General features: G+C 50.6%; 1 protein-coding gene across 1 annotated transcript; it reads left to right on the forward strand.

Moving 5' to 3' along the window:
* Positions 1–288: 288 nt before the first annotated feature.
* On the forward strand, positions 289–6943 carry LOC149994376 (speedy protein E4-like). The gene is made up of 7 exons (XM_090259061.1): positions 289–397; positions 2282–2494; positions 3145–3203; positions 3569–3654; positions 5212–5383; positions 5561–5635; positions 6770–6943. The coding sequence occupies exons 1-7, from the start codon at positions 289–291 to the stop codon at positions 6941–6943; spliced, it is 888 nt and encodes a 295-aa protein (XP_090115187.1).
* The last annotated feature ends 16129 nt before the right edge of the window (positions 6944–23072 follow it).

A 23072-nucleotide genomic window follows, 5' to 3' on the forward strand; every position in this document is an offset into this window, starting at 1 on the left:
GGACAGCTCTGGAGGCTGGTCTGAGCTTGTAGGGTCAGCAGCAGGAGACACTGTTTACCCTGACCGTCAGGAGAAGTAAGTGCATGCGTGGCACTTACATGGATTCTATGTATGGCAGGTACATATGTGTGTTGGAGTCTTTCAAACTGGTGGCCGGGTGGGAATAACCGATGACATCAGAGGCTTCCGAACCTCCTGATTGGGAGGATCCATTCCGTGGCGCTAGGCAGCCCAGGTGGGCAACTACTTCTGTGATCGCCCACATTTACGGAAGGAGAACAAGGAGCCATGGCTGACACTGACTCAAGTGCCAACTGTGACCACCTTGGCCCAGAGCCGAGCACCTCGGGGAGCCCGATGGAGCTCAGAGTTACTCGGGGGAACGCAGGACAATCAGGTGAGGAAACGGGGGGCGGCGGGATTTGGCACGGTTGACATTAAGGAGGAAGGGGGCCCTGAGCAGGCTGTGTGTGAAAGAAAGGAGAGATTCAGAGCACCACCAGATTACAGGAGATGACAGGAGCTGGGGACCAGGAGATCCCCATGAAAGGACAGCCTGGGAGGCAAGCAAGGAGGGATAGGAGATGAGTTTCAAAGATGAGAGAAGGGAAGGGAAGAAACAAGGACGGTCCTTTTGTCCCCCTTCAATGGGAGAAATCCTCTCAAACGAGGAAGACCTTTGAGGACACAGAAGAAGAATAACAGCAAGGTGAACATGGGGGGCGGTGGAGGGGCGGAGTATTGGATTCACCAAAGGAGGAAGATGAAAAGATGGCAGGGGAGAAGGCCGGTAGCCTATGAGACAAGAAAGAATGGAGGGGTTGGTTTCTAGGGACGGGGGGAGAGGTGGGGTGGAAACGAGGTCGGGTTTTGGTGACCAATAGCTGAATTTCAAAGGCAAAAAAAGCCTTATATCGTACCCTGGGTTCTTAACTCAGGCTCCTGTGTGGAATCCACCACCGCTGCTCGGACAACCGCAGCAAAGCGGAAGAGGGGGCGAGCAGAGAGGCGGGGGGCACAAGAGGAGACCGTCCCCGCGCCTAACAACACCTGGCTCGGAGAGGACGGGGACGGTCTCAAAATGACATTCAAAAGAACGCGCGTGGCAACGGTGCAGAGAGAACACCACGAGGCCGTTGCCAGGCTGCACAGTAAGCAGATACCTTGGAGGGCACCCTCCTAGCCTACTCTTAAGAAACCACTTGGAATAACTATACTTTTCCAACAGAAAAGAACTCCCTGCTAGTTGGTGCGCTCCCTTTCCCAGGAGGGCTCCCTATCGATTCTCACCGGGGACACTTAGAAGTGACACAGGATTAGGTTAGACTTGAGAAGGGTTTGCACTGGGAATGACGTGGCCTGTGAGTATTGTACCCTCGGAGACTTCTTAGCTCTCACTGGCCTTTTGAATCTAAAGTCCTTCACGTGTGTAAGGGGAGAGAAGGAGGCCATCTTCACGCCCTGATGTGACTGTCGACAGAGAAACGACGGAGTGGCGTCAGCAGGGGTGCCATCATGCGCGATGGGGGAGCAGCACTGATTCGCTAAGATCTGAGTCACGCAGATATGCTGCTGCCACCCTACGTGTGGCTCGGTCCCCCGGGGCTGGGTGGGTGAGGGTGGTGCCACCCTTGCTTCCTTTCCCAGGGAAGGATCCCCTGCACCCCTGTGTTCTGGGCAGCCTCACCCCTGGCCCTCACGGTGCCCCCTGGTGCTAAGAGTGACTCGGGTGAAGGCAGGACCATCAGGAGAGGAAACAGGGGGATGAGGGGTACGACAGGGTTGCCATTACGGAGGAAGGGGTACCTGAGTAGGGTGGGTGGGAAAGAGAGGAGGGGTTCAGAGCGTCACAACGTGGAGGAGACTTCGGGAGCTGTGGACCGGAATATCCGCATGAAAGGACGGCCTGGGAGGCAAGCAAGGAGCTTAGGAGTTGAGATTCAAAATGAGAGACAGGAAGGGAAGAAACCATGACAGTTCTTTCGTTCCCGCCCAATGGGAGAACCTACCTCAAACAAGGAAGATTTTTGAGGACACAGACAGAGAAAACAGCAAGGTCAACTTGGGGGTGGGCTGGGCGGAGACAGGGACACCGCCAAAGCAGGAAGATGAAAAGACGGCCGGGGAGAAGGCCAGTAGTCTATGAGACTGCAGAGAAGGGAGGGGTCGGTTTGTAGGGGGTGGGGGCGTCAGTGGGGTGGAGAGGGGGCCAGGTTTCGGTGACCAGTAGCTCAATTCCAAAGGCAAAAGCCTTACATTGCGCCCTGGGTTCTTTACTCAGGCCCCTCTGTGGATTCCAACCGCCCTGCTCAGACCACCACGGCAAAGAGGAAGAGGGGGCGAGCAGCGAGGCGGGAGGCACAGGAGGAGACCGTCCCCGCGCCTAACAACACCTGGCTCGTGGAGGACCGGGACGGTCTCAAAATGACCCTGAAAAGGAAGCGCGGTACAACGGTCCAGAGAGAACACCAGGAGGCCTTTGCCAGGCTTCTCAGTAAGCAGATACCCTGGAGAGCCCCCTCCTAGCCTACTCTTAAGTCACAACTTTGAACAACTATACTTTTCCAACAGAAAAGAACTCCCTGCTGGTTGGTGGGCTCTCCTTCCTAGGTGGGCTCCCTATCGAGTCTCAGTGGGGACCCTTAGATTAGGCTAGACTTGAGGAGGGTTTGCACTGGGAATCACGTGGCCTGTGAGTATTGCACCCTCGGAGACTTCTGAGCTCTCACTGGCCTTTTGAATCTAAATACCTTCACGTGTGTAAGGGGAGAGAAGGAGGCCAACTTCACGCCCTGATGTGACTGTCAACAAGACAAAGGACGGAATGGCTCTGGCATGAATGAGCAGGGCTGCATTCATGCGTGATGGGGGAGCAGCACTGAGTCGCTAAGATCTCAGTCACGCAGATAAGCTGCTGCCACCCTACGTGTCGCTCGGTCCCCCGGGACTGGGTGGGTGAGGGTGGTGACACACCTGCTTCCTTTCCCAGGGAACGATCTCCTCTATCCCTCTTCCTGGCAGCCTCACCCTTCGCCCCGCTCCTCAACCTTCCCCCAGAGCGGCACGCTTCCCCTCTTGAGCCCGGTACGCTCCCACGGAAACTCCGTTGCTGTCATCAGGCTCACACTTGCCCTCTCTTCACAGAGGACCCTGTCATCAAACGTTTCCTTGAGTGGGACGCGCAGCTGAGAATCTCAGATAAGGTGAGAGGGGTTCCTGCTCCACCATCGACCCTCGGATCAGGCGGCAGTTTCCTGAGCCCACAGTTCCCCCCCCAACCTGCCTTCGGGGACCTAGGCGTTTCTCGCAGTGCGGACGGCAACCCTGCCTCTGCCCCGGCTCTTCTGGGACCTGAGCCCAAGGCTTGTCCCTCTTCTCTCAGCTCTTGGGGACTCCCCTTCGCTCCAGCTTCTCAGAGACCCTCGCGATGCCGGCCGGCCCAAACACAGAGCATCTCTGAGACCCTAGGCGCCTGCCATGCCGGCAGCATCAGCCTTTCCCTTGTCCCGCTCTTCTTCCTCTTTCACAATGTGAGTCCTCCTGTGTGTTTTCCTCCTCTTCCCACCAGTACCTGCTCTCAATGGTCCTGGCCTATTTGAGCCGCGCCGTCCTGTTCTCCTGGCAGTACCGGCGCATCCACTTCTTCCTGGCCCTGTGAGTACCGTGCTGAACCCCATCAGTCACTTTCATCCTCTGGGGAGCGCGGGGACACGAGCGGGTCTCCGACCTCTCACCTGCTTTCCACCCCATTTCTACCGTGTACACTGGGGGTGAACTTGATAGGACTGGACTACAGCGTGTCTTACACTGTTCTTAGGAAGACCCAACAACACCAAGGTCCGTTACAAGACTGAAGAAACCACAAGAAAACATCAGGTCCTCACAAACATTTCACACCACCCTTCCCCTGAGTAAACAGGCTTGAGACGAACCGTTCCTAAGTCTTCTCCCCTACATCCCGCCACACCTCTCGACGACACCACATGTCACGGTCCTTCTCCTCAGTGCAGGCCCCCGTCACATACCACAGATCGATTGTGAATACTCGCCCCGGGTCCCGGGTCGGCCGGTTCGGCTGTTTCGAGTGTCGTCCGGTCCACCGAAGTGTTGCGGGTTCGGTCGCGGTCAGGGCTCCTGAAGGAGGCGACCGATCCGGGTTTCTCGCTCACGTCAATGTCTCTCCCTCTCTCTGAATCAATGCACATCTCCTCGGGGGAGGAGAACAAACAGTAAGACCCAGGGCTCTTCCTTACCAATCTCCCGGAATGGACTTCGAAACACAGCTCTAACCACTTCCCCACGCCCCCACCCAACAAGTCCACTGGCTCATGTTGTTCTCAACCGAGGCCAGAGTTCTCGCTGTGAAATCAGCTCTCTCTGCACCCTCCATCAAACCCGGTGACCACCCGGACACTCCCTTCTTCGTTTCGCTGCTCTTCCCAACACCCTTCCCTGACTGTATATTGTGCTTTCTGTCGCGGTACTTTTACACGCATGTAACTGAAAGACACAATCTCCTCTGAAACTAACTCAAACGCCAAAACCTTCGGACCTCCTCACTTCTGGACCCCGGTAGCCAAGGAAAAGCATTGCTAACTTAAATAAACAAACAAACAAAAAGCACATATATATCAACGGGTTCTTAAAACACTCGGCACCCTCCTCTTCCTGTCGCACAATCTGTATGACATTGAGTCTCTGAGGGCATCAGTTTTGCACTTGACGAGGACACAAAGCGTTCGGTCATTCGTCCTATGAAACCTTACAAAGTGCACCTCCAGGGCCAGGGAGTGTGAGGATGGGAGCATTCAGAAGGGCCCCTGAGGGAATGCGCCAAGGAACCCAGTCCTGCCTCAGTCACTTGGTAGGAAACCGTGAGGACTGAGATGGGCCAGTTGGCTCCTGCCCGCAGGAGCTGTCCAGGGGCTCACACGACAGGGAGACGGGTGTGCGCGCGCACGGCAGGGTCAACGAAGGGGGTGGGCTTCCCCACTCAGTTCACTGTATCTGCATCGTCAAGGTAGGAGAGGGGCCCTTCAGCTGCCTGCTCAGCAGGGGCTTCTTGTGCCTGGGAGGCGCTCTGCGACCCTGCATGGGGCTCCTGCGGGTCCTGTGTGAAGGCCGTCCTGCCTGCGTCCTCTCTGGGAAGCTGACTGCAGGCAGGGCCCCTCTCCGTCTGCTCTCAGCTGACACCCTGATGGCCTTCCTCAGCTACCTCGCCATTGACATGGAAGAGGGCCGCTGCGCCCCTAAAGAGGCCATCTTTTTCTTCCTCTACGGGAACAACAACCGCGCCTGGCGTCCCATGTTCCAGAAGCAGCGGTTTGAATTCTTCCGCTCCATGGGCTACAGGGCATGGGTCACCAAGGAGGAGTGTGAAGAGGTAGGTGGGCGGCGGGGCTCTGGTGGAGGGCGGTGCCGGACTGCGGAGGGAAGGGGTCCTGGGCCTCACAGCTGGGACTGGGGGGTGAGAGAGACGGGGTGGGGGGGCCGGACAAGGGGAGGGTCGTGGGTCCACATGGAGAGCCCTCACCTTTTCAGGGACTCTTTGTCTTTCCAGATCCAGGCCTTCGATCCCCAGCTCTGGGTGTGGCGGCGAGACCGTGCCCTCCTTTCTCAGACCCCGAAGGCTAAGGTAGGTGTGAACGGAGGGAGGGCTGTGTCCCCACGGGTGCAGACGGAATCATCTGTGGACCCTGGAGGAAACCCGACACATTTAACTGCACCGCCCATGATCGTCGACCCCATCCCTCTCCCTCACCCTGCCACACGTCCGAAGCACACCCACCAGGCACACAGCCAGGCATGTGCCGGAACTCCTTTAGCTTTACCTTGTCGCAAAAGCACTTCCCCTGCCCCACCATTCTAAACGATAGCTTTGCGGAATAGAGTTCTTTATGAAACAGGGCATGAAACGCACTCCTGGGTGTGGCAGGGCCACTCCCCGCTCCCGGCTCCACTCTCTTTCTCTTGTCTTCAAACTTTCCGCTGCTGTGGCAGGAAGGCGACAGCCTGGAGAGCAGGAAGGCCGCCTGCCCCTGGCCTGCGCTGGCCTGACTGGGACATCCTTCGAGCACACTGTCCTCGGCACCAGGTTGGTGTCTCAGACCCCAGGCTGGGGAGAAACCACGGGAACCAGCCCCTCTGGGCCAGCACTGCCCATCCCTGGCCTTGGTTCAGAATGGACCGACCCTCTGCTGGGCAGAGCTGGGATTCTTCCCATCTGAGAAGTGGGCGGCCTCTTGGGAGCCTATCTCATTTCACCGGCCTTCTCCCAACATCCCCTAAGGGGCGCCACGCCACTACCACTTCTCGGTGAGGTGGCTCACGCAGTCCTCGGTGCATTGGACGGTCTCTTTGACATTCTCTCACAGCAGAGTCTCCGGCTCGGTGCAGCAGGCATTCCTCCGGGTGCTTCTCAGTCACATTCGCGGTTCATTCACTGAGGCTGCTTTCACCCGCGGCGGCAGCTCGGCTCACGTTCTCCAGCATGCTCTTTCCAAAGGATGGTTTTCCTCCAATGATGTCTTGTCTCCGGTCCCTGAACAGCCACCAGACAGGCTCCTCTTCTCAGGAAACAAGACACGCTGTTTCCCAGAGGAGAGGCAAGGCCTGCAGGGAGTGGCCTCGAGCTCACTGTGCTCCCTGGGAGCTGGCCTGGCTCTGTGGGAAGGGAGGCGGACAGGTTGCCACACTCCTGGGGCCTGGGTCTCCACCCTGCACTCGCATGAGTGGCCACCCCACCTGGGGAGCACTTGTGAGCCTGCAGGGTACCTGGCACCTACTGAGAGCTCAAGCTGAAGATGAGGCAGACACGGAAGCCATTGTCCGCGCGCTCACACTAAAAAGCCTTCAAAGGCAAGAAGCTGATGAGCATGTCTCGAGCTACTACTGTGACCAGGGTCCTGAGGCCTCGCTTGGGTCCCATGGTGCTGTCATGTGAGCCAGCAGGGAGGGCGTGTCAAGAGCAGCAGCCACGGGGCTGTGGTTTCGCTGCCCAGTGTGTTAGCGGCTCAGCGCACACGGCTGGGTATCTGTTAATTTCATTAAAATAAAGTTTTCTTTTTATTAACCTTGGGGAGAGAATGAGTGATATCAACGTGGATCGTCGTTCCACCTATTTATGTATTCACCGGCTGCTTCTTGGATGCGCCCTGATGGGGGATCGGACCCACAACTTAGGCACACAGGAACGCCACTCTAAGCAACTGAGCCTCTCACCCAGGGCACCCACATGGCCGTTCACAGTTAAAATCAAGGGTACAAATATCAAAATTCAGAACCTCAAGTGCAGTGACCACATTTCATGTGCTCAATAGCCACATGTGCCTTTTGGCTCCTCTACTGAAAGGTACTGATCTAGAATATGCCACTGTAGAAAGTTTTCCCGGATGGAGCTGTATTACACGGTACTTGCTCAGTAAATAGTACGAAACAGAGAAGGGATAAAGAGAGTAGCAGGAAAAAAGAGAAGAGGGGGGTAGATGTTTCTTTGTGCTACCAGACTTGAGACCGAGGTGCCACGGATGACGGGAACAACTTTCCCAAAACCCCTTCACAACTGTTTGGAACACATTCTGCCCAGAAGGTCTCAGAGGTCAGGGCGTTACCTGGAGACAGCAGTCCGCAGCCACAGCAGACAGCAGGTAAAGTCGAGGCCAAGCTGGGCCATGGAGCAGCTTCCAGTCCTGGCCTCTGAGGAAGTGCCAGACCAAAGACTTGCAGACATCGCCCTCTTGTGGCTCCTCGCGCCAGCTTCAAGAAAACACACACAGTCAGGGAATGCTGCGGCTCAGGTCTCATAAACTACACAGCACCCTGATGGGTGGGGTCACTGCAGCAAAGCTGCCACTGCATTAAGGACAGGTGGCTGTCAATGCCCTGGGGCACATCTGGACCGATTTCTGAACGATGGGACCAAACCCTCCCCCATACCTGGAACAAAACCACCACTGCCGCCACTGAGGCCCAAGCGCCACGTTCTCCACAGCACCTCCCCTGCCACGTTGTCTGCCGTAGCCTCTGAGGGGGTCTCCCTTGTCCACTCGCACCTTGCATCCCAGGCCACTCGATTCGGCCATAACGGCTTTTCCCAAACACAAGTGTGACGCACTTGTGATCTTCTAAAACACCCCCACTGTCTCGCCCCAGCTCCATCTTCTATCGCCGTCCCCTCCCAAGCATGAGTCTCCTACGTGGCTTGCACACCCCGCACTGTCACCTGGCGGCCTCCACACGGTGTGCCTCTGCCCAGACATTCTGTTCTCACCCTTCACTGGTAGGATGATGAGACTCATCTTCAAGTCTCAGCTCAGATGGCCCTGCCCCTAGGAACATTCCCTCACCCTCAAGACCCAGTCAGCGTGCCTTATCTTATCGATGGTTCCTCATCCCAGAGCCTGAGGCAAGGGCCGAGGACCAGGGTTTTAGTGGGAGTAATCCAGGCGGGCTGGTAAGGGAGGGCGGAAGTGAGACAGGGAAGGAAAGGAGCCAGGATAAAGGATATTTTCGGAGGGGGAGTTTGGAGGGGGACATTTCCAGGAAGGTGATCACTGTGGGCAGTCGCGGCACAGTCCCTTTGGGACTCCCAGGAGACAGTAGAGAACACAGCTCAGAGGGGGAAAGAGCCTGGGGGTTCAGGCACACCTCCCACCACCACTGGCTGAGGGCTGCTCCCTGGGGTGGCACTCCCCAGCACATCAACCTTTCCCAGCACAGGCTCCCACCGCAAAAAATCTCTTTAGGCAGGGAGTGCTTTTCCTTGGGGCAACGTGGGAATGCGGGCAGGATGTGACGTGGATGATGTCCCCTGCCTTCCCACTCCCATGCACAGGAATACTTTGCTCTTAACACCACTGGCAACCTCCCTGAGGGCAACTTGGGGGTCAGGTCCATCTTCTTACACTCTCTCCCGATGACTGGCATATAGTATGCACCCATGTTTGTTGACTGAATGAATGTTTAATGTAGCCCTTGGGGCACTGAAAATATACCCAGGAGAACACAGCTATGACTCCCCAAGGGAAGCCTGGGGGCCCTTCACAACAGCCTTCTCAGAGGGAAGCCACTGGGCCAGTGACTTAAGCCCTCGCCGTCCTGCATGTCTGAGACACCCAGTCCTCTCCAGAGTAGACTTCTCCCTGTCCCTAACGTAGACACCCACTTTCATGCATCCAAGTCTGGTTTCTGTGAATCTGTCTGTTCCTTTCTGCCAGGGCAGCGAGAGAGGTTAGCTCAGCGTGGGGGATTTGAGAGGCTTCTTTTTTCTTCTTTGTACTTTTCTGTATTCTCTAGATCTCCCAAAACAAATTGTACTGCTTTTCTAATTAAACTTTTATCTTGAAATCATTGTAGATTCACACGCACTCACAAGAAACAATAGAGATCCTTGTTACCCTTCATCCAGTTTGCCCCAGTTGGTTACATCTTGCAAAACTATAGTATGATAGCATGACCAGAACACTGATAAAAGTCAAGATACAAAATATCTCCACCACACTATGCCTCATGTTGCCCTTGCATATCCACACCCATTTCCCTCCTACCTCACCTGCTCCTGAGCCCTTGGCACCACTAATCTGTTTTCCATTTCTATTATTTTATCATTCAAACAATGTTATGTAGGACAACTGCATATCCACATGCAAAATAATGAATGCAGACCCCTACATCACACCATATACGAACATCACAAAAATTAACTCAAAATACATTAAGAAATCTAACTGTAAGAGTTAAACTATGAATCTCTGAAGAGACAACTAGGTAAACCTCTGTGAACTTAAATTATGCAATGGTTTCCTACAAATAACCATACGACCTAGAGCACCAGCATCGTAAGATAAAATAGAAAACTGATTTTATTGAAATTACAAACTTTTGCACTTCAAAGGACATCAAGAAACTAATAAGGCAACCCACAAAATAGGAGAAAATATTTTCAAATGATATATCTGATAAATTTCTATCATCCAGAATTCATTCATAACACACACTCAACAGTAAAAAAGATCATCCAATTAAAATATACACAATAGATTTGAATAGACATTTCTCCAAAGAAAATTTACAAATGGTCAAAAAGCACATTAAAAGATGTTCAGCATCATTAGTAGTTACGGAAATGCAAATGAAAACCACAATGAGATTCTACTTTACACCTACAGGGATGGCTAGAATAAAAACAAGAGATAAGTGTTGGAGAAGATGTGGAGAAATCCACACCTTCATGCCTTGCTAACGGGAATATAAAATATTAAATGGTGCAGTTTTCCCCTGTGGAAAACTGAAACAGCTCCTCAAAACATTAAGCAGAGTTACCATAAGATCCAGCATTCTTAGGTACCCACCCAAAAGAAATAAAAATATGTTCACACAAAACTCTGTGCACAAATAGTCATAGCAGCACTAGCCCCAATAGCCAAAAAGTGGAAACAATCCAAAGGTCGACCAACTGATGAACACATAAACAGGATGTGGTTTATCCATATAAGGAAGTGTCATTCAGCCATGAAAAGGCATGGAAGCACCTTACCTGCTACACTGTGCTTGAGCCTTCAAAACATTAAGCTCAATGAGAAAAGCCAGACACGAAAGAGCCACATATTACATTATTACACTTATATGAAGTGTGCAGAATAGGGAATGTCAGAAAGTAGGTTAGTGGTTTCAGGGGCTGAGGAAGGAGGGAGGGAGCAGTGGTTGCTTGGTAGGTACAGGGTTTCTTTCATGGATGATGAGAAAGGTCTAGAATTAGAGCGTGGTTAATATAATCAAAACCACTGTATCATATACTTTAAAAAAGTATATTTTATGGTATGTGAATGGTGTCTCAGTTTTAGAAAGTCAATTCATGAACAATTTTATTCTATTCAAAGTGAGACCCACCTGAAACAGATGTCAAAAGCATTTCAGGTCCCATGTGCAGAGGGTCTGCTGTCCTCAGCAGAGAGAAGGGATACTTGGAAATGGCCCCCATCCCACAGGGACACAGAGGTAGAGGACAACTCACTCATTCATGAGGGAAAATCATTATCAATAAAAGCGTGGCCACTCCAGAGTTTCACAAATAGCATTCATAGACTACATTTAGAACAGAATCTCGCCCACATTCACAGAAACTCTGTACAACCAAGAATCCCCCAATGATAAGCCAAGAATCCCCCAATGATAAGCAATTTGGATTCAATCTTGGGTGTGAATGATGTGATCTGAGAAAACAGTGGCTATCGCAGACTCCTCCTGATTTGATGGCTTTTGTTGATTGACATTTTTGTTGATGTTCTGAGAGAAGCTGAAGATCTCACCTTCCAACCTCCCCCAAATGGCTGGAAAACTAAGAGAAAGGCAGTTACCAGGAACTGTCCCACAGCTGAGCACACACAGCCCTTGCAGGGCCTGTCAGGAAGCCCCCATGTAAGGAGTGTGGAAGGTCCCCCACAGTGGAGGAGGATGTCATTCGGGACCCCAGTGCGCTCAGTCCTGAGGAGCCCAGGCAGAAGAGGTGTGCGGGGAGGCGAGGCCAGGGTGCAGTCTCAGCTGCTCACTTTCCAGCCATGGGACCACAGGCGAGCCTCTCCATCCCTCAGAGCCGGCTCTCTCCTTCTAGAGCAAGGGGAAGGGTCCCAGATTTGCAGAACTGGAAAGGGAGTTGAATGACATGAAAGCTACAGCAAGTCTGATCGAAAAGGCAAGCACTTGACCTCTGCTCCTCGGGTCTCCCTGCTGGGAAGGTTCTGAGCTCACCTGCCCTCCCAGATTTCTGCCAGGCCAACTGACGGGCTTCTCAGATAAGCTGGGTATATAAGTTTGGGGTATCTCACAGGGCATCCCACATACACCCCAGGCAGGATCTCTCTCCTAAACAACGGTTGCTGCCTGCACCTCCTCCCTAAGAGCCTGACTCAAAACCAAATACCTCCCATTAAGCATCAGCAGTTTTCCTTCTGGCCTACCCTGAGCAACTAACTACTTAACAGTCAAGTTTCTTCCTTTGCTGTTCCCAGAGTGGGTACAGCAGAGTCCCACTAAATTTGACATTGAGCTGGCAATCGTAAAAACAAAGATGAATCTTCATGAAAAGCAAAGGGGGAAAACCTCACAATGCTGCCCTACTCATGTTCGCAGGTCACACCAAGCTGACAAACCCCTGCCCCAGCCCCCTTCCTGGAAGCACGCACCCTAGACAGGGTGTCACCCAGCTCCCTCATAAGTGAACGTGCATCACAGGGCTGTTTGTCACTCCAGGGAGTCCAACACAGAGAAGAGACAAGCAGGACACAGAAGAGAGGGACTTCCACTTCTGGCCGTGGCACAATGGTGAAGGCAAAGCTAACCTGGCATTAACAACTAGAAAACTGGGGAAATGACACCTACAAGTGTTTTCAGGTACCGGACATTTTCTAGAATATTCCTCTTACAATTACATGGAGGAGACCATTAAAAAATCAAAAGTCAATACATGTAAATTAGAATTGCATACATTTACATATCAATGTGTTTGCATGTCTTCTATTTGCATATACATGTGTTTACCTACAGGTGTGTTGAAAAGGAATTGGGCTGGATAAAGATAATGTTTGGGAAAGAATGCGTAAACTGTGGCAGGGGCCATTTGGAGGAGGAAGAGGGGCAAGTCTCTTTCAGGGGAGACTCAAGGAAGAAGCCGGGTATGGGGAGGCCCGAGCTTGAACCCCAGTGTCATCCTGGAGGAGGGAATCAGCAGGGTTCCAGGTGAGAAATGTGGAACCTGGCCAAGGTTTGTGGGGGCGGGGACAGGGGAGAAGCAGCCAGTCCCCACCCCAAAGGTGTGCTCCAACCCCAGAGGGCCAGCTGGGGGAGCAGCCTCTAAGATCTGCTTTCAACCCCGACGTGATGAAAATGTATGAGAACTGGAGCTGGTGATCTTTCAGGGGCAGGGGAATTTTAGAACTGGGTGACACAGAAGAGGTGAAGAAAGTAGGTGGGTGGCCCCAGGGTGTCCCGGGCCCCACCATCAGCTCTATCATATCTGTGTTCCTCTTTCAGTAACCAGGCTGAAATGAGAAGACACCTGCGTTGGGTATGAACAAGACTGTGGATGGTGATAACAAAACAGTAATCATGGCCACGCCCATTTTTCACCCTTTTGTTGGACTACAACCAAGTTCTCCCACACCCTAGACTAGACTAAACCCCAGCAGACCCTGGGGGAAGCAGCCCAGGGAGTGAGATGGCCTGGGCCACCTCAGCCCGCACCCCGAGCCTGCTCACCGAATGACAGCGATGACTCTCAAGACATCATGGAGTAAGGTCAGGAGGCTGAGTCAGAAAAGCAGTAGGGAGGTCTGGGGGCTCTCTCCCCTCCCCGGGGCCAGCAGCCCATCCTGGTGAAGGACCTGAAGCTGCTGCCCCTTGAGGCAGAAGCATCTGTTGCAGCAAATCTGTCAGCAGTTGTGCAGGGAGCATGGGTCCAGGGGCTTTCTAGGCAGAGAAAGTGGGGTCAGGCCCAGCCTGGCGTGAAGATGGGCCAGTGCTGAGTTTGTACAATGCACTGCAGACAACCCTGCAGAACTCAGGGCGGGAAGCCCAGGGTGTGGACGCTGAGCCAGCACTCATGGAGATGAAGAGACCTGTTCACTTTTTTCCAGGGTGATCGTGGGGCCTCCTGGATGGGTTTTTTTGTTTGTTTGTTTGTTTGTTTTGAGTCTTTTTTTAGGGCTGCATACTGAAATATTTATGGATGAAAGGATATGGAATTTAGCTGGGATCTGCTTCACATTAATCTTTTCTTTCCTTCTTTTTCATTCTTTCTTTTCTTTTTCTTTTTTCTTTTTTTCTGAGAGGGAATTGGGGTGCTGAAGCTCAGATGAATCCAGGTTCGCAAAGAGCTGATGACGGGAGGGCAGTGAAACATGCGGTTTATCTGAGTGTTTGGAATTTCCCACAGCGAACACTTTAACAGCAACCACAGCCGCCAGTGGGATTCCAGGGGTTCCACCTCCTTGTCACCTCCAGCCTGCTCAAGACTGGCTTTGCCAACATGTGCCCTCCTGATATTACAACTCATTAATTTTTTAGCACACTATTAATATGCAACACTATAAAAGGTACACTCTAATTATACTGATACAAAGATGCACTGTTAATATACAATATAACAAACATATTTTCCCTATAAGAACTTCAACTGCAAAAGTATAGAGAAGAAAAGCATATAAGTCCCCTCGTTACAAGGAAAATACGAGATGAGAAATATGGATTTTCTCTTTCAAATAGAAATCAGCTGGGTAAGAGGCCCAGAGAAACACATCTTTCAGTTCCTCCCTATGAAGTGCGAGAAGAGACACATGCTACTTCTCCGTGTGCAGTGAGACTGCCCTCTCAGCCCTGACCTGGGGACACCTCTGAGGGCTTGAAACACCATTAATATAAACTGCCTGAATTATAAAACCGTGGCTGGAGTAACAGTTAATACTGTTTTTTAACAATGTATCAGCTCTGATACTTATGATTCGGTAATAAACTGAGCTTTTAGCTTTTCTTAATGATGCAGAGTATTATTCAAAACCCAAAACAACCAATAAAGAAAACATAAATGAGTGTGATTATATGGTTAGAATAGCAGTTTCTCTTACTGTTCTTCTCCTACTGGTGTGGAGCTTTTCCAATAAAGCGATTTTGGCTCTTTTACCTGAAACTAGAGCCAAAGCATTGCTTCCTGTTTTGTTCATTATGCATCCCCTCCCCCACCCCAGTCTCTTTGAGGGGCCTTTACCTACCCTCTTCCCTGCCCTCATGGGTTACCAGTGACTGTCAGCCCAGACACACACCACCCAGCCCTTATCTACATCCTGACAACTTTTGCTTTTTAAATTTATATTAGTGGAGTCCTATTGTATGGGCTACAGAGAATTGCTTTTGTTTTTCTCTGTTGCAACGTGTCAGGGGGTCCATCTCATTGCCCCTAACAGCTGCACACTCTAGGTGGCAAATGCCTCATTTCAAACACACCCCCAGGATGTCCATCCTCCCACTGAGAGATGCTTATGTTGTTTCCAATATCTTGCCATGAAAACCACTGCTGCAGATGGGGGTGCACATGGGAGTATCTCCGGGGGTGCACATGGGAGTATCTCCAGATATGACCCAGACATGGGCCCGCTGGATTAAGGTTAACCACACTGGGAAATTTGATAGACACCTCCAAATTGCCCCCCTGGCAAAGGCTGTGACAGTTTACACTTCTCATGTGTTACTTTCATAATCAGGAAAAAATATGACTCTTTTGCAGCATGAAGAGGTGGCTGTGTTGGGTAGCGGCCACTCACTCCCCAAGCTCTCTCCCACGCAGCCCCTCTTGGGCCCTGACAGGGCCGCTCAAATCACTCGCTCGTCACAGGAACCCTGGCCACCTCTCAGATCCGTCCATCCCCGCCTGTGCTTACAGAATCCACCAAGCGGTACTCACTACGCAGCGTCTGGCTACAGCATGCCAAGGGGAGGATGCGGCACAGCCCACAGAACACGTCCACGGCTTTGCTCACGTGCAATGCTGAGAAAGCAGACATGTCAGCCACCAGCACCAGGAAGTCACTTCAGGAGCAAGTCCAGCCCAACCATTTTAGAGACAATACATGTAATGGTCAGGGTGCAGATGCCACCTCCTTGCGCAGTGTGACACGAGTGCGTAACTGACTTTATATACTAGGTCACAAATAGGTACATATATGAACACACTTCGTCATAATTTATGCTCTCATGAACATACAGATGTGTGTAATGTGTCTGTCATGGACATGAATGTATACATACTAGGTCACAAACATGCATGTATGGAGATAGAACACATGATATGTTATGAATATACAACGTAGGAATGTGCACAATGTCACGAATATATAAATATACTGTCATAAATATACATATATACAACACACAATCACACACTATGTCATAAATTATAGATGGTGAGAGCTTTAAAAACACACCTTAAATGTCATCTAACTCCAAAAAGGAAAAAAAAGGATTAAAAAATACCATCTAACTCCCAAATGCAATTTGGTTTCATCTTAAAACCAATCCTGATAGATTGGTAGAGTCTGAGGCTTCACTGGGGTCATTGGGAGAAGATGGTGGGTGATTAGTGATGCCCGATGGTAGCAGGGGTAGGAAAAGTGCTATACGGGCCAATCTGTGGACACTTTTGTGTTACAGGCATCTGGGATGAGAGAAGTCTCCCCATCCCCATCATGAAGATCACAAGACCCCACCTTCCAGGGGGAGACTTACCTTTGATGCTTTTAAAACTCTGCTGCCTTTTCACCGCCTGAAATGAGAGCATGTGGGCAAATGTGTCCACCTGGGTGATTCATGGGGGCAATGATTTGGTCTGGAAACATCCAAAGGGGCCATGGTCCATGCAAAAACATCAACCCTGGTCTCTCTTAATTCTGGAGACAGTTGACTGCTTGATGATGGAAAACCAGCACCTGGAATGTGGGGAAGGCAGAAAGGAAGCCTCTAACTACCACCCAGGACACACATGGGAGAAAAGGAGCCAGGGGGCTAAGGAGGGCAGGACTTGGCCAACCTGCATCAGTGCCTTGGAACCCAGAGCTCTGGAGGGTCAGATCATGTACACCTGGACTTTGGTATATGCTAATCAACCTGGCCCTGGACTTTGCAGTTCCCCAAAGATATGTTTATGACTGACACTTTCCCAAAGGAAATGCTAATAGACTTAGCCTGATATGTTAACTAAGCTGGTGTGGGAGGGGGAAAGCCATGAGATGTAAATGACCTACTGAATAGGTCAATAAGCAAACTCCCCCTTACCGAAAGGTGTATAAAAAAAAGGTGCCTGCAGAAGTGCAGGTGGCGATTCACTAACAGAACCCCTGGGCTGCTCCGATTGAAACAGAACCCACAGGCTGTTTAGTTAGGGGTCCAATTGCGCCGCCAGAATCATAACTCTGAATACCAGAGTTTGGTGAAAAGAAAAAGAATTGTTTATTTACGCAAAGCCCTGCCTCCCCCTCCCAGACCTGGCCAGACTTAGGAAAGTCAGAAACACCGTTTCCCTACTTCCTAGGCACAGTTCAGCTTTACCAGTAGCTGCCAATTACTCAGTGCTGATTGGGGAGGTCCTTTCTGTGCTGTGGTGCCCTCCAGCTCTCAATGCAGGAACGCCTGGATTCTCAGCCTCCTTGCAAACTGCCTTCTTCCTGCAAACCGCATGGATCTCCTCTCCTTCTCAAAGCAGCCTGGCAAGAGCCTCTTCTTAAAGCCGCCTGGAGACCCCTGCTCCAAGCCAGATGGAGGGAGCCCACAAGAGCCAGAGAGTGAGGGCGTGAGGGCCAGAGAGAGCCTGAGAGAGAGAGCCTCCTAAAGCCAGAGCCAGCCCAAAATGTCCGCAGCTCCTTCCCTTCCTCCCTGCCTCCTCTCTCCCCCTGCGTCCTCTCACGCAGTGGGTGTTGCAAACAGTTCTGACCATTCACAGAACCCTACGTAGGCTCTGTCTGCTTCTTCCGTACCAGCCCACAGTCCAAGATCCCTCCCATCTTCCTGAGTCTTGGAATTAAAGCGGATCTTTGCAACAATGTTTCCAGCCACTAGCTTGAGGCATGCAAGGGCATCCTGAAAGCTGCTTCCTGCTGCCTATCTCCCAGCCGCAAACTCTGGGGTTTGTTTTTGGACTCCCCTGTTTCTGTAACACTAGGGCCCACGAGTAGGACCGGGAGCTACCCCCCTCCCCCTGCCGCCGTTTCTCTTGCTCCTACGGGACATTGAGTCAGACTGGAGAATTGCCTCTCCCCTTAACCCCCTTCCCCCTTCCCCCTTCCTTCGGTCCCTCAATAAACCAGTTGTCTGCTCCCACAGCAGTCTCTGGGCGATTTCTCAGAGCAGGGCTACCCTGACATGGAGGAACCAAACAGAGCAAAGAGTGGGGACAGAAACTTGGGAGCAATGGTCGCCCCCTGACATCCTCCCTCCTACCACCAACCTCCATGCCTGCCAGGGCTGGGGCTATAAGCACAGGATGCTCAGACAGGCTGGGAGAACTGGGAGGGGGTGAAAAAGGAGGAGGCAAGGAGGTGAGCAACTAAGCCAGGTGGTGGAAGAGAGGGAAGAGGAGAAGGAGGCACGGGAGAGGAGAGGGTGGCAGTAAAAAGGGTGGGGAAGAGGGCAGTAGAGACAGGCACCCTCTTCAGAGGGCAATATACCCACTTTGCAACCCCCACCAGGAGACATGACTGGGCCCCATCCCACACAGCGACTCTGTGCCCCTTTGCCATGGCTTTCAGAGGACCTCTCCCCCGCAGGACACCAATGGAGGCCTCTGTGTGGTAAGAGCCCTGCACCCTCTGCCCTCATCTCTGGGTCCCTCTGAAGGCCCGCCCTCACTCTCAGGCCTCACTGCTGTAAGACCCTCCCTCTTACCTTCTTGTGGGGCACCCAGTAGGGCATCACAGCCTGATTCATGGGCACTGGGCAGGAGCACACCTTGGTGGCTTTCGGTGCATCAACCCAAAGCTATGCCCCAGACAAACTTAGCCCCAGGGACAGGGCCTGGGGAGCTCCTCTCTACAGCAGCCACATCTGGCCCTGAGCCAACAGATCCTCACAGGTTTCTAGCTGCTCTCGCTCCTCCTTGTCACTGCCACAAGAAGACCGTGCCTGAGCAAGCCCACCAGCCCCAAGATCAGGGACACATGGGGAATTGCCCAGCAGAAGCCCCCTCGGATACACAAGTAATAACAGTGACGGCTGTTTCAAGCGAGAAGTTTGGGTGACGTGTTATGCATCACTGGTGAAAGGGTACGGCGCAGATTATGTCCAGGACACACAGGAGGCCTTGGGGGGGGGGGGGGCAGCAACAGGAAAGGGGGCGGGGGGTGCAGAATTGTGTTCATTGAACTCCTTTGTATGCTGAAATTTCCAACCATGTGGTCATGTCACACATTATAGAAAATAATGAAAACTTTTGAGTGACCCTGTTTGTTACAGAACCCCTGAGCTGCTCCAATTGAAACAGAACCCAAGGGCTGTTTTGTCAGGGGCCTGATTCCCTGCCGCCAGAATTATAACTCTCAATACCAGAGTTTAGTAAAAAGAAAAAATTGTTTATTTAATAGTTACATAGATTTAGATTATTTGTGAATTTCTGCCATTATGTCTTATTTTCCTTAAAACATCCACAAACACATATTTCTGCCTCCCCCTAACAAACGAGGCTAGTTTCAGAAAAGTTAAGAGATACAGTTCAGCTTTACCGGTAGCTGCCAATCATTCAATTCTGATTGGGGAGGCCTCTTCTCTGTTATGGTGTCCACCAGCTTCTAATCCAGAGCCGCGTGTATTCCCAGCCTTTTCTTTCCAAAACCACAAACGTATTCCCCCTTCTCCAAGCCGCAAGGTGTGTGTCCCCTCTCAAAACAGCATGGAGAACCTTCCTTTTTAAAATCGCATGGTCAGTTCCGTTAAAATGTCTGCCGCTTATTTTTAAATCCCTGACTGCGTCTTGTGACGCAGTCGGCAGGGTCCCTAGTTCTGACCATTCACAGAACCTCACGCAGGCTTTGTTTGCTTTTTCCATACCATCCCCAGGTCCAAGACCCCTCCCAGGGCCTTGGATGCATTAAATCAATTTGCACAACAAAGACACTAGCCACCAGCCTCAGGCATGTGAAGGCATCCTGTAAGCTCCTTCCTTCTTCCCATCCCCCAGCCGCAAGCTCTGGGGGTTTTTGGACACCCCTTTTCTGTAACATGTTGACTTCCCAGGGCTGCCCGGAGCACCAGACAGCCTGTGTGAGTTGTGCCGCAAAGCACAGACGACTCTGCAGGGGAAGGGCTCAGGGCCTGAGGGCTCATGCCAAGGGGAAGGCCTGACAAGGCCTGCAGTGCTCGGGCCCCTCCTTCACCTCTGCACCTCTTGCCACCATGGCATGAACACCCCTCGCTTGTGACCCTTTTGTGCGGCAGGAGGAGGACACTGGTCGGTTCTACCCAGTCTGCTAAGCAATTGCTGAGCGCATGCTCCATGGCCGGCACTGTGCTAGAAGCACATAAAACTCCATCAGGCCCCCAGGGGCCACTACACCACACTGTCCTCAAGAACTAATAGATGGCGGGATGCTGAGGAGCAGAAGGAGGTGGGGAAGCGTTCCTGGCCAAAGCATTCCTAGAACGAGTCACTGAGCCAGGTCCCAGGGGGCTGGCTACATAGAGAAGGCGGCAGAGGAGCAGGTGCCTCATCCTCATGGATGAAGATAACAGCACTAGCTTTACAGGGCAGACCTTACAGCTTGTCCGAGTAGCAATCATCTCCTCCCTCTTGTTAAAAGAACCCAAGTTTGCTAATGGGGCAAAGTGCCCCGTCCCAAGTGTTCAGCATCAGCCAGTTGGGGCTTTGCCAGGAATGGGTCTGAGGTGAAGTCAAAGAGATGAAAGAGAAGTTGACTGGGGTTTCTGGGAATTTTTTTAGTACTGCCCTCACTACATGCTCATTAGAGAGTAGCACAACCCAAAGAAAATTATCTGGGAATTTTTTTACCCCTGATTAGAAAGAGGATGGGAGAGTAAGCTTTCTATGCCTTCCTATGAGCTTTCTGCCCTGTGCCTCACAGTGTGAGAAAGCCTCGCAGCCACCATCTAGAAACAGTAGCAGTGACAGCGCCAACACTCTGAGCTGACAGACGAAAAGAATCTGGGTCCTTGAAGACACTGTTAAGCCATAATACCAATCTCAGAAGAATAATCTCTTGCCAAAGATGCTGGTTGAAACCACTGTTGTTCACTTTTCTGTTACTTGCAACCAAACACCTTTTCTCTGATGGAAATTGGAGCCCCTGGAGAACAGGAACCCATGCGGCAAGCAGAAATGGGGCTGGGGAGCCAAGCAGAGGCAAGATCAGCAAGGACCCCAGCAGTTGTGTCAGGCAGGGAGGTCAATACTCTGAGGAAAGCGGGAAAACCCGAGGGAGTGACAGGACCAGATCCTCACAGAGATCCAGAGCACAAAATGGATGGTCACAGCCAGAAAGGATGGAGGTCACAGCTAGGAGGCAGGGTAGTCACTGTGGTGAGACATGTTGGCACCCTGACTTCTATATTCCTTCCACCCTGTTTAGAGCCACCTCCTGCCTGGTCCCAGCTGCACACCTCAGTGGGGACTGGACTCGGAGCCAGGGACCTGAAGTCTAATCCTTGATCTGCTATGGACTGACTGTGTGACCTTGGACAAGGCCCTGTCCCTCTTTGGACCTCAGTTTATCCATCTGTTAAAGGAGTGTGATAATACCTACTTTCCCCAACTTTAAATGATACCGTAACCTAAGGTCATCTTCACTGCCTCGAACAGTATGACCTAGTTATCTTGAAGTCACTGACCCCTTCTTTGAGAGTTTATTAAGAGATGGATCACTACAGATTCTTTTGATATCAAAAGGGTAATAAGAGAATATTATGAACAACGTTATGCCAATAAATTCAACAGCCCTGACCTAATGGAGAAATTCCTTGAAAGACACAAACTACTAAAGCTTACTCAAGAAGAAAAAGATAACCTAAATAACTCTGTATCTATGAAAGGAATTAAATTTGTAGTTAAAACCTTCCTACAAAGGACACTCCAGACCCATATGGCTTTACTGGAAAATTCTACCAAACATTCATAGAAGAAATATTGTCAAGTCTACACAAAGTCTTTCAGAAAAATGATGGTATACTTACCAATTCATTTTTCAAAGCCAGTATTACCCTAATACAAAAACAGAGGTGCTACAAGAAAAGTGCAGGCCAATATTCCTCATGGATATGGATGCAAAAATTCTAATCAAATATATCAAAAGTATAATACATTATGATTAAATCAGGTTTATCCTAGGAATGGTTGGTTTAACTTTTGAAAACTAATCAATGTGATTCATTATATTAAACAAACCAAAACAGAAAAACCATATGACGATCTCAGTAGATAAAGGCAAAATCCAACAGTCCTTTCTGATAGAAGCTTTCAGCAAACAAGAAATACAAAAGGAACCTTTTCTGCCCAGTAAGGGCATTTAAACTTAAAGCTAACATGATATTTAATGGTGAAAACCCGAACGCTATTCCTCTAAGATCAGGAAAAAGACAAGACTGTCTTGTCTCCCACTTTATTCAACAGTGTACTGGAAGCTCTAGCCACTGTACCAGGCAAGAAAAATAAGTAAAAGGCATCCAGGTTGGAAAAGAAGAAATAAAACCATGTTTATCTGCTGGTGACATGATCATCTATGTAGAAAATTTGATGAAATCTACAAAAGAAAAAGCTACTAGAATAAATGAGTTTAGCAATATTGTGGGATAAAAGATCAAAGTACAAAAATCAATAGTATTTCTAAATACAATGATCAATTATAAATTGAATTTTAAAAACAATGTCGTCAAAAATATGAAATACAAAATGGAACTCCCTTTTGACCCAGCAATTTCACTTCTAGAAATTTATCCAATGAAACCTGAGTCACTAATTCAAAAGAATATATGCTCTCTTATGTTCATAACAGTGTTATTTACAATAGCCGTGATTTGGAAGGGGCCCGAGTGTCCATCAGTAGAGGAGTGAATAAAACAGCTATGGTACATTTGCACAATGGAATACTACTCAGCCATAAAAAGAAGAAAATATCACCCTTTGTGATAGTATGGCTGAACCTGGAGAACATTGTGCTAAAGTGAAATAAACCAGTCAGAGAAAGACAAATAACATATGATTTCACTCATATGTAGAATCTGATGAACAAACTGAACTAATAAGCAAAATAGAAAAAGCTCATAGATAGAGAGCAGGTGACAGCTATGGGGGACAGGGGCAGGTTGGGGATGGCGGGATGGAGGAAAAAAGAAAAAGAACTCATGGACACGAACAACAGTGGAAACTACTGGAATGAATCAGAAGGCTGCAGCTATGGGCAACTGGTGATTGGCAGCTTCATCACGACAATGCGCCAACTCATGCATCATGTCTCATGAAGAATTTGGGGGGAAACATCAGACCACCCAGGTGGCTCAGCACCCGCTACGGTCCATATTTGGCGCCGTGCAAC

The sequence above is a fragment of the Furipterus horrens genome, unplaced genomic scaffold (genome assembly GCF_987537825.1).
Source record: "Furipterus horrens unplaced genomic scaffold, mFurHor1.1.pri manual_scaffold_13, whole genome shotgun sequence".
Taxonomy (NCBI): Eukaryota; Metazoa; Chordata; class Mammalia; order Chiroptera; family Furipteridae; genus Furipterus; species Furipterus horrens.

Coding starts and splice junctions, on each gene's coding strand:
- LOC149994376 (XM_090259061.1), top strand. CDS start 289: ATGGCTGACACTGACTCAAGTGCCAACTGTGACCACCTTGGCCCAGAG. Junction 5,384..5,560: donor CCAAGGAGGAGTGTGAAGAG/GTAGGTGGGCGG, acceptor TTGTCTTTCCAG/ATCCAGGCCTTCGATCCCCA. Junction 5,636..6,769: donor CTCAGACCCCGAAGGCTAAG/GTAGGTGTGAAC, acceptor GTGAGCCTGCAG/GGTACCTGGCACCTACTGAG.